We start from the raw sequence: 12,225 nt of genomic DNA on the forward strand, positions 1-12,225 counted from the left end.
CACACTGGTTAGGTTTCAGGAGTGGCTTTCAAGAATACCCCTACTCTCTACTCTGCTGACTCACTCAGAGTCATTTGTGGGAACAGGAATTAGTCTGTGGAAACTTCTTCCAAAACTTATTGCTCACTTGAAAGAGGTTTAACCAATAAGGCAATAAATGTAAAATAACTAAGATAATTAATATGAGAATGCAGAGAGGCAGAAAAGAGAAACAAAAAAAAAAGAGAGAGACAAAAATAGAAAGCAAATAGAAAATCAATAGATCGAAATGTATGTTTATTCATAATAATATTAAATTAAAATGGCCTAAACACAGTTATTAAAAGACAAGGACATCATGTAGGATAACATAGAAAGACCCAAGTATGTGCCTTCTAAAATCAATCCAGTTTTAGTATAAAGACATAAATGGATTCAAAGTAAAAAGATGAAAAGTATATACCTTGCAACACTAAAATCAGAAAGCTAGAGTGACAATATTAATATCAAGTGCTATAATCAACAATTAAATATTACCAGGGGAAAAGTATATTATTTAATGGTAAGAGTATTAATTCACCAAGAGCACATAAATATTCTAATAATCTAATTACAGAGCTACAGATACATAAAAAATAGATAAATCCACCACTATTATTGGAAATGTTAACATCATTCTTTCAGTATTTGATAGATCAGTTAGGCAAAAACCAATAAATACATGCAGACTCGAACCAGCCTGTCCTAAATGACATGTTTATGATACTCCAGAATACAAATGTCAGCACATTTAAATAATTGAAATAATGCAGAATATTTTCTTTAAACATAATGGAATTAAATCAGGAACAAGTAACAGAAAGATCAGAGGAAAATCCCCAAATATGTGAAAATTAAACTCCTTTCTTCTAAATAGCCCGTAAGTCGAAGAAATCACACAAAAAAATAGAAAAATATTTTGAACTGAATAAAAAGAAAATGCAATATGTAAGAACTTTAATCTGTCAGCTGAAAAAGAGGAAAATTTTAAACATTAAATCCTTATTAAAAATGTCTCAAATCAAGCTATCACTTTAAGAAACTAGACGGAAAAGATCAAATTAAGCATATAGAATGCAGAGGGAAGAAAAAAAAACTATTTAAGAAATCCTCAGAAAAAAACAACTGAAAAAGTCTATGAAACTAAAAAACATAGTTTTTTTGAAAAGTTTAATTACACTGAAAACCTCAAGCCAGATTAATCAAGAAACAAAGAGGAAAAACACAAATAACCATATTAAGAATTAAAGAGAGCATATTTCTAAAGACCCATTCTACATTGAAAAAATATTATGGCAATATTTTAATAGATTTATATCAATCATTTGAAGAATATTGTTTCACATGAAATAGATAAATTTCTGGAAAATAAAATAACTACCAAAGCCCTCATAAGAAAAATATAGGTAACCTCCAAACTTTCTATCTATGAAAGAAATTGAACATAGAGTTAAAAACCTTTCCACTTTGAAAACTTCAAGCCAACTAACAAATTTTATGAAACATAAACATAGTATTAGTGCTATACAAACTCTTCCAGAAAATAGAAAAGAAGGAAACATACTTTTGGCAAATGCCACCATTGAAGCCAGGGTTAACTTCACATCAAGACCAAACCAGTACACTATAAGAAAAGAAACCTACAGAATGATAACCTTCATGAACAAACACACAAACATTCTAATAAAATATTATCAAATTCAGTAACTTACAAAAATATAATAGATCATGACCTTGGGGAGTTTAAGCAAGGAATGAAAGTTTGGTTCAACAATCAAAAATAAACCAGTGTCTTTCATTATATTAATAGACTAATGGAGACACCAAGTTAATCATCTTAATAAAAGCAAAAAAAAAGTATAATTATAAATTAATCATAGTAAAGTTCTTTACAAACTAGGTATAGATGGGAGCTTTTAAAACCTTATTAAAGTTATTCAAATAACTTACAGCCAACATCATACTTAATGGTGGAAGACTGAATGACTTCCCCCTCAGAGACTGAAAACAAGACCTGGCTGTCCATATTCATAATTTCCTTCAACTAGAGATACTCGTCAAAATGATAAGGCCAGAAAAAAAAATAAAAGGATATAAATTAGAAAGAAACAGAGTCATTTCTATTCTTAGGCAGTATCATCATCTACATAGAAAATCCCCAAGAATCTACAATAAATAAATTTGTAAGGGAGCTTGGCAAGGTTGAAAAATGCATTCAATATATAAAGTATATGTATATCAATATACTGAAGTATAAAATTTTACTTTAAGGTAGTGATGTTTCAGTAAACATCACTGAAAACAGTGGAGCAGGGAATCCCAGGACTCTATCCCTCTATAAAAATAGCTAATAAGTTGTCAAAAACTGTCAGAATTGCCTTTTGCAGGACTCTGGGATCTAGTATAAAAATGGCAATGATGGGAAAGATTACGAAGTTGTTGCACTGTGGTGCCATGGGGCTGGGGCACTCAAATTGCCCACCTATCATCTCCCACCTGTCTGACCATGGACTGGTTACAGCCATGAAGGTGACAGCCCACACTCTTGGTGTGGGTTAGTAGACAGAACCAGTAATATGGACCTTATTTCCAGAGAATTTTGGTTGAACAGTTCACCCTATATGGCAGCTAGCAGAAGGATTGACATAAAGGCTTACCTTTGCTTCACTGACTCAGCATTTTCAGGGCTGGGGTGCTTCCCAGGTGGCATCTGCCAGAAGTATTTAAAGGCAGAAGAATTGGTTTTAGCAGCTTGAGGCTAGGGATAACCATTGAGATGAGCAATAGGCTGACAGATTGGGAAAGAGGAGGTTGGGAAAGGAAATACATGGCAGAGAAAGGGCTTTTATTTATTTATATATTTTTAAAGATTTTATTTATTTATTTGACAGACAGAAATCACAGGTAGGCAGAGAGGCAGGCAGAGAGAGGAAGGGAAGCAGGCTCCCTGCTGAGCAGAGAGCCCGATGCAGGACTCAATCCCAGGACCCTGAGATCATGACCTGAGCCGAAGGCAGAGGCTTTAACCCACTGAGCCACCCAGGCGCCCCAAGAAATGGCTTTTAAAACCTCATGTCTGAGAAGACTATATGCAGGCCCAGGACTGAACATATGCTTAGAAAAAGCCTGCAAAGACCCCAAGATTTTAACTCTGGGTGACCTTCAGTCTCTGTACTCAAGGGAGGGAAGGTTGACGCAGAGTTGTGCATGGCCTGAGTAAGGGTTAAAGGAGTTTTCCAACCAGAACAGCCCATCAAGAGGTGAATAGATAACACGCTGTGGAAATATCCATATGTTGGGATATTACTCAATAATTTAAAAAAAATGAATATCCTCTTACTCTTACAAAACCTGGATATAATACAACAGACAAGACTGACAATAAAAACAAACAAAGAGAAGGCAGATAGCCAACCAGATCTGGGGACCTGAAGAACAACACGACAGTCAGTGTTTTGGATTTCCTTATTGCTTACCAGCATATCCTAGATTGGAGTCTGCAGGATTCTACAACCTGGACCTGCCAACAGGTACAAATGAAAAAAAAAAAAAAAGAAAAAACTCCAAAAAAAGCCCGTATAGCTGAATTCTAGGATAAGACAGTGCCAGCATGTTGTAGAATATACCATTTTTATCAGCTGAACATCTCCAAACTATTTGGGGGATTATTTGTAGGAAATTCAGATCCCAAAACTCTTGTATGAGGGATCACGGTCACAGTGGTTCATAGAACCTGTTCATTATAGATGTGCGTTCCCTGTCTTTGAGGGAAAAGTATGCCTCCCCACCCCCATTCAGCCTGCCTAGCACACAGACAGCACAACAGGTGACCAGAACAATTAGTGCAACTGTTGTTTGGTAGGCACTCTGTCATTTCTGTTTCTATCACAATATATTCAAAATCCTATTGGAAAGTTGTGGATAATATCAAATTATACATTTTAGGGGATGTCAGAGTTTTTACAGAACTTAAAGATAAATTGAGGCCAGTGATTTGAAAGGCCTGGCTTAGTTTTATTAGTTTTATTTGCTCCAATAGTTTTGTCTTATGCTTCAGTCCTACAAGAAATCTATATTAAAGAGTGCTTATGAGTCTTTTAGTGGGGAGTTCTGAATTCTAAATAACAAAATTTATCATTTCCTCTTTAAAAAAAAGCAATTACCATAACCCCATGTTGCGCACTGAATTGCTTATAACTGTCAATATCTCCATTTATCATTTACTGAAGGCACAGTGAGATTGACAACTTTTCTTTATGTGAGAGCTACTTTAGCGTCCAGCAGACTGCAGAGAAGTGATGTCAGTAAACAGAGTTTTGTTTCAGAAAGTGAAATATTGGTCAAGGAGTTCCCAAAGGCAGGTGACGAAGTAAGGATGATCACATCATGATAAACATATTTGGCACACAATTATGGCATAAACGCTTAAAAACTTTTATTTAAGATTTTCCTGAAGAGAAGAGCAACTGTGTGGCTCAGTTGGTTAAGTGACCGACTCTCGATTTCGGCTCAGGTCATGATCTCAGGATTGTGAGATCAAGCCCTGTGTTGAGCTCCATGCTCAGCCCAGGGAGTCTGCTTAGGATTCTCTCCCTTAACCCCTCCCCCCACCACTCTCTAAAATAAACAAAATCTTTAAAAAAATTTTTTCTGAAGTGTAATAATGTTAGTCTACTTTGGGTACTAATGTCTCCCTTGAAGCACTGATCAATTGTCTGGTTTCAAGTAACCTGAAGACTGAATAATAATTGAAAATCTGCAAAGAGATTAAAAGTAGTAACTTTTTTCCTTCATGTTTCAGCAAAGAATAAATTCAAATCTGATTCTTTTCAAAGCGTGTGACCATAAGTGGATATTTCCCCCTATGGAACTACTAGTACATAAAACCAATAAGACTGCCACAATAGGCAAGTAAGAATTTCTCATGGTTCCCACAAGAGACCTGAACTGGCATCATCAAGGTAGTTTTCTCCTGGGTCTTGGTAGAGATGTAGAGAAAGTCTTGATACCATTTAAAGCCCTCAGAATTCAGAGCTCTTCATAGGTTGGTGAGCCTAAGGCTAAGAGCACTGCAGCTTCCCCTGGGCAGGCAATGGGTGCTGTGGCCCTGGGGTGCCAGGAGAGCCACCCTGGTGACGCATCAGGCACAAATGTGATCCTAGAGCCTGCGGTTCACCTCTCATTTAGTCCTGGCTCTCGGTCTGAAGGCATTTGGGTACTCTGTGCCCACTTACCTGTAGGTTTGGAGAGTGGGGTCCTCACATCTATTCAGTACCTGGATCTTTCTTTTGTACTTCTTCCTATTTTAGAATCGGTGAAGAATTTCTTTTCCTGTTCCACCCCAGCAGAGGCTGCTGAGCCAAGGTAAGTGTCTCCTCTCGGAGCATCACTTTCTAACTACGCAGGCAGCCCCCTTTCAGATTCCCATGGCAGAGTAATGTTTAAGCCCCAAATATTTAATATTCCTGTTCTGCCCCTCTCTTGTATTCACCCCCAGTTCCCGTCAGTTGGTCAGGGTGATACTCGCATCTGTCACACGGTCGGTACAGCCCTGCATGCAGTGAGCAGAGACCACACACACTCCCCCTGCTGCTTTGGAGGGACATCTCTTGGTGCTGGGTCAGAAATAGGCACCCCAGACTCTGACCCCAACCTGCAGATCCTGACCAGGACTCCTGGGGCCCCTATGCTGCTGCCTCCCCACAATAATTCCTTTATGAAGGAGGTTACAAAATCCCTGGACTCTTGGCAGGGACAGAGGTTACATGTTGATCAAATTCTAATTACTGAAACCTACGGTTAAACAGAATCCAAACAAAATTGAGGGAAATTGCATACACAGCAGGTACAGGAGTGGAGAAAGAAGCTCTGATGTTTGATTCTAAATCCATGGGAAAAATTTGCCATAAGGGATCACTCTCATGGAGTAGGAACTATTATGAATGGGAGCTCACAAATCTCATGGCGAAATAATGCATTGACAATAAATATGGCCAGCTCCACTTACTAGTATGCAATAATGAGTGCCTATATATTCTTCCTTTAGTTAATGAGAAATAGGGCAATCTTTTTTCTTCCTTTTGGGTGGTTTGGGTTTGGTTTGGCAGTTTCAAGCTTCCTCTAGGAAAGCAAAATTACTTGTGTAATTTATGAACGGGTGTGTCTAACTGTTAACTTTGTTTCTATAACAAACACTGTAAGAAGTGTTATTATGCTCTTGTATGTCTTCAAGTGTCTGTTATGCATGTGTCTTCCAAGGAGCCTCTTGATCTTTGGTGTACCAGTTCTTTCCCGTGCAAATCCAACTCCCTGCATCAAAAGCCAGGGTGAAATATAAGGATGTTAACAGCTACTGAAAACATTCAGCAATTATTTACTGTTTATACATCAGGACAGTTTTTATATGCCTTAGTATTTCACATGGAGGTCACCGACTGGTCCTTGAGACTATTTCTGTTTCTCTCTCTCTCTCTGAAACCCTTTTCTACTCATTCATTTTCTCATAATTTTCCCACCCAACAGCAAATAGCTTTTAATCAGCTGCTTCCCTGAAAATGACAGGCTGCTTCATACTCCTATGTCTTTGTTCACTCTGATTCACCTCCTTGAAATGCCTGATCCTTTCCTTATTTATATTTCAGGTCTTAGTCCAATAACTGCCTCTTCTCTTACCTACTAAGCATTTCTATATGTTTATTTCTGGTCTTGTGTTTACGTGACTGAATATGTATTTATGTCATATTATCATTATTATTATTTTATTTTATTTTACAGCTTCTTCTTAAATTTATTGGGAGAGATGAGATGGGACAATTGCATGGTGTTAAAAAGCACTCATAAGTTTTGGCTTGGTTTTTCTTTTTGTTGTTGACAGAGATTTTTTTATATATATATTTTCTTTTTCATATATCATTACATTTAAGAGTTCTTATTTTATTTTATTTAATTTTTTAATTTTTTATTTTTTCAGCGTAACAGTATTCATTGTTTTTGCACCACACCCAGTGCTCCATGCAATCCGTGCCCTCTCCAATACCCACCACCTGGTTCCCCCAACCTCCCACCCCCTGCCCCTTCATTATTTTTAAGTTTGGATTCATGTCTAATAGCCAGTGTCTATAATGAAATTTCAGTAGAATTAGAGACTATTTCCTAAAATAAACACTTTAAGTATAGCAAAGTGGTGATGAGCCTCAAATCGGGTATTGTCGTATGTGAGTTGGCCTAGGGGACATGCCTCTCCTGTCAGACAGGCCTCAGCTTGGCTGTCAGGCAGATCTCATCACTCTCTAACTTGGAAATCTTCCTTACTCTGTCTAAACTGGTGTCTTCTGGAGAATTAGAATAACAATACCTCATTAGTATTGTTTTGTGGATTAAATGGGATATTTTATGAAAAGGACTTAGAGCTGAGCAAAATTCTCAGCAGGTAGTAAATGCTCAATAAATTATTGTTATAATTTATAATAAATCACAATAATTTATTATAATTATAATATTAAATTAAAATATTATATAATTATAATTTATAATAAATATTCTGGACTGATTGCTTAAGCTTCACATTAAAGTGAATCAAAACACAACCCTACCTCATTTTTGCTCTTTGCCATTTCTTCAACTCTGAGGAAAATGGCTGTAAACATCCCAAGTTTCCCCTATCTTTGTAAATGGCATCCCTTCCATGTAACCCAGCCATGTACCTGAGATTCCTCCTATATTCCTCTCTTTCCTTTTTCTTCTGTATTCAACCCATTGATTACCATTAAAGAGTCTTCTAAAATGCATCTGAAATCTGTCCTTCTCTCTGAAACCACTGTATTCAGGGCTACCAGCACCTTCTCTGAATAGCCTGCAGCCAGGCTCCCCACCATTCTTGCTTCCAGAGACTTGGGCATTGACAGAGTTATCTTTGCCCTCATAAATCATAAACCACACTGTGCCCCTATGGGGCTTTCGTGCTTCTTGTGTTTCTCATTGTATTGAGATTGCCATTCAGAGCCTTTATTAAGACCTCCAGGGCCCTGCCTACCCATCTCACCTCTTGTATCCCTTCCCTCACTGACCACAGTGCTTGGTGGCGGCCCCATTTCAGCCAGTGGTGTCCCTCCTCAGCAACTCAAAGGACTGGGATCATGGAACTGTTCTCAGTGGGTCACTTCCGCGGAGGTCTAAGTGAACTTCCCTAATCACATTTGTATCACTTTCTGTTTTGTAGTCTTCATAAAAAAGGTCTCAAGTTTTATTATGCATTTCTTTTTGCCTGCTTATTTTAAAGACTCCTCCCAGAGACCCCTGCCCCATCTGTGAGGACTTACAGCTCCTTGAGAGCAAAACACATGTTTGTGTTGTCTCCACTCTGCTTGGCTCACTGCACCTCCTCTCCTTCCTCCTGTTAGCCCAGGTTCCCTTCCTAATGCCCTAATAATAGGGGGTCAGAGCCCCTTTCACACTTTTTGTCATTTACAGTTCATATAAGCTTTCATTCATATTTTTCATTTGGGTTTTGATCCATGGCAACATAAGCAGAATGACTATTAATATTCACCTTACAGAAGACAAAACTGGGTTTCAGAGAGGATAAGATGTCAAGGTCGTATAGCAAACCAGGACAAACCTGGTACTTCGCTGAGGTCCAGTTCTTTGACATGGAAAGCCTAGCTCTCCTGATCTCAGCACTCACATATCTCAAATGATCGTCATCATGCGTTCATGACAGCTACAGTCCATCTCCCTGGATGGTGAAGGGAAAGGATGTAATGGTATATATGAGGGATAAGTGAGTTGGAAGGAAGAACTTCCAAAGCACTGCGTAGACATGGGCCAGGAGCACCAGGCATATCCTTTGGAATTGGCAGTGGTAACATGGAACATGGAGACTGGGTATTGTTTAACTTTGGGTTGGCTGTGAAGGCAGTGTAGGATATGAGAGCATGGGCTTTGGTCATAGACTTCAATGTGATTCTTTCCCTGTTACCTGTGGGAAGTTGATAAGTTGCTTAATGTCTTTCTGAGACTCAGTTTTCTGTATCAGTAAAATGGGTATAGTAACATGTAAAGAGGCTATGTATGAGTTAAATTACATTACTGGGTGCCTGGGTGGCTCACTGGTGGCTTAACCAGTGGGTTAAGCCTCTGCCTTTGGCTCAGGTCATGATCTCAGGGTCCTGGAATTGGGTCCCACATCAGGCTCTCTGCTCAGTGGGAAGCCTGCTTCCTTCTCTCTCTCTCTCTCTCTCTCTCTCTGCCTGTCTGCTTCTATGCCTACTTGTGATCTCTGTCAAATAAATAAATTGAACCATAGACTCTGACCAAGTGATATTTTTCTCTCCAGGAGAGCTAAGTGCTGTGTCTCCAGTATGGAAGTGGAGAACCAGACCCAGGTCACCAAGTTCATTCTGGTGGGATTCCCTGGGAACTGGGGCATGCGGTTAGCAGTGTTCCTGATGTTCCTCATGGCCTATATTCTGACGGTGACTGAAAATGTGGTCATCATCCTGCTGGTGCAGCAGAATCGGCCACTGCACAAGCCTATGTACTTCTTCCTGGCCAACCTGTCTTTCTTGGAGACCTGGTATATCTCTGTGACTGTGCCTAAGTTGTTATGCAGTTTTTGGTCTGTGAACAACAGTATCTCCTTCACTCACTGCATGATACAGCTTTACTTCTTCATTGCCCTCATGTGCACAGAATGTGTGCTCCTGGCTGCCATGGCCTATGACCGTTACGTGGCCATCTGCCGTCCACTTCACTACCCCACTGTTATGAGCCACGGGCTTTGCTTGCGCTTGGCTCTTGGATCCTGGGCCATTGGCTTTGGCATCTCTTTGGCTAAGATCTACTTCATCTCTCGCCTCAGCTTCTGTGGCCCCAATGTCATCAATCACTTCTTCTGTGACATCTCTCCAGTCCTTAACCTCTCCTGCACAGACATGTCTGTAGCTGAGCTGGTGGACTTCATCCTGGCACTGGTCATCTTTCTCTTGCCCCTCTCTGTCACTGTCCTCTCCTATGGATGTATCCTGGCCACCGTTCTGCGCATGCCCACCGGAAAGCAGAAAGCGTTCTCTACTTGTGCCTCCCACCTCGTGGTGGTCACCATCTTCTATTCAGCCACAATTTTCATGTATGCCAGGCCCCGAGCCATCCACGCCTTCAACATGAACAAAGTGATTTCCATCTTCTATGCCATTGTCACCCCAGCTCTCAACCCTTTCATTTATTGCCTAAGGAACAGGGAGGTCAAAGAGGCTCTGAAGAAACTGGCCTATTGCCAAGCTATCCAATTGGACTAGGACTTACAAATTATTAGGAAGACATGGTTTGATTTGGTGCCTGCTCTTCCATCCTTGGTCCTTTCTTCTTTAATGCCTGATCTCATAGTACTCATATTGGTATCCTATCACCACATCCACATCAACTACATGTTCTTGGCTGTGTTGTGAGGCCTGCATCAACACACGTGGTCTGTGGTCTAAGGGCATACCCCTTGTAGAGAGAACTCTCTTTGGCTGAGACCTAAGATAAGGTTTCTGACACTGTGAGTAAATCCCTAATGGAGTAGAGTGGGTGAGCATGTTGGTGGCATCTTAGTTAGCTTTTTGGGGGGATCTAGCAAGCATTAAGTGTTGTGGGCCAACAGATCTGAGAGGGCTTCCTGACTGAGACAGAAGTAGCAGTGTCTTCCTGGTTATTGTGCTGACTGTCAATCTTGGTGGCAGAGACTAGAGTTTGCTCCTCTAGTTGTGCTGGCTGTCAATCTTGGTGGCAGAGACTAGAGTTTGCTCCTCTAGTTCTCCCCCCGCAACACTTTTCATAAGTAGCTGCTTCCCTGCATTATAAACATTTCTGCTTCAGGTAGCTAGAGTGTTTCCTGTACATAAACTATACATAAAACAATTGTAATTTGTCTTCTGATATAACTTATACTGTTGTTTTGTACTGAATTTCATATTTCCCTCCTAGATGTTACAGTATGTTTGTTTGTATCTGCTAAAGGCTGAGCACAAAATAAATGATAAATAAATAAATATCAGCAAATATATTATTTGCTGAAGGAAACTTTGCCCTTATTAAGCATCTTTTCTTTTGACCTCAATGTTTTTCTTCCTCTTTAATCTACTTTTACTCCCCCTGGCCTCCATCTCTCAGCACGTCATCTCAAATACAAGCAAGTTGTCCAAGTTTAGGATTTGACAGATTTCCATCCTATGCCACAGTGACTCTCAGCTCTCCTACTTGTTTATCTGACACCCTACCGATGAACACTAGACTTGCTGATCAAACATGTCACACCCACAGAAGGTATAGATGTACCTACTCTTGGTTCACAGTTTTGTCAGTGGCAAAGAGAGCCACACTTTAAGCTACATTCAATATAATATGCCAATATCAATATGCAGGAATTTAAGTCTTCCTTTAAAACAGTTGAAAATAAAATCGCTTTTAGCATTTTCAACATCTTTTACCCCCTCCAAAAAAAATTTAAAAAAATTTTTTTAATAAGAGGCATTAAGAAAGATTCATTTTATAGACTGCATTTTATAGACATGTGGACTAGAAGCTTAGGAAGTAAATAATGTACCATCAGAGTGGGGAGCAGAAGTCAAAAACCCAGATCTCCTGACTCTGAGCCCTGGGTCTGTCGTTGGCTCGTGGCATCTTTCTAGAGAGAAAACATGCTTCTTCAGCAGACTAAATGTGTAGGGCTTTGGTTAGAATCATTAAATGCTATACCTGGAGAAATTGTTAATAAAAATGGACAAATGTGGAATATATTCCTCAGGAAAGCAAAGAAACAAAGATAAAATGCAAGCTTACCTTACTTTAGAGAATAACATTCAAAAGAAAATGACTTTCATAATGGAAATGATTTAATATTTGCTCCTGGAACTTGATGTAATAAAGAAGTGATTATACATATATTTCCATTTCAAACCAAACATATAAGGAAAAGTTATTATTTTCTGAGCTAATTCAGATGAACCAATCATAAGGTTGCAGTCTAATAGGGCTATGAAATGCATGTGCTGAAAAAAAACAAGAAGTAGTGAATGGGCAATAAAAATTACCAACTGGCTGCTGACAATCTGAGTTCTGGTCCTGGATGTCTTTGTCATGTGACATGAACAAATCATCTAAACTCTCTGAAACACTGATTCTTCACATGTAATACAGAAATAATAATGCCTTCTTTGCCTCCCTTCC

At 39.3% G+C, this 12,225-nt stretch overlaps 1 protein-coding gene across 1 annotated transcript; it reads left to right on the forward strand.

Moving 5' to 3' along the window:
• Positions 1 to 9,377: 9,377 nt before the first annotated feature.
• LOC101688162 (olfactory receptor 6B1) lies at positions 9,378 to 10,313 on the forward strand. The gene has a single exon (XM_013045639.1). It carries the CDS (start codon positions 9,378 to 9,380, stop codon positions 10,311 to 10,313), a length of 936 nt encoding a protein of 311 aa, XP_012901093.1.
• Positions 10,314 to 12,225: the final 1,912 nt, after the last annotated feature.

Source organism: Mustela putorius, unplaced genomic scaffold (assembly GCF_011764305.1).
Source record: "Mustela putorius furo isolate JIRA1106 unplaced genomic scaffold, ASM1176430v1.1 tig00003845_pilon_pilon_pilon, whole genome shotgun sequence".
Classification (NCBI taxonomy): domain Eukaryota; kingdom Metazoa; phylum Chordata; class Mammalia; order Carnivora; family Mustelidae; genus Mustela; species Mustela putorius.

Excerpts from the sequence above, each read along its gene's own strand:
- LOC101688162 (XM_013045639.1), top strand. The coding sequence starts at position 9,378 with ATGGAAGTGGAGAACCAGACCCAGGTCACCAAGTTCATTCTGGTGGGA.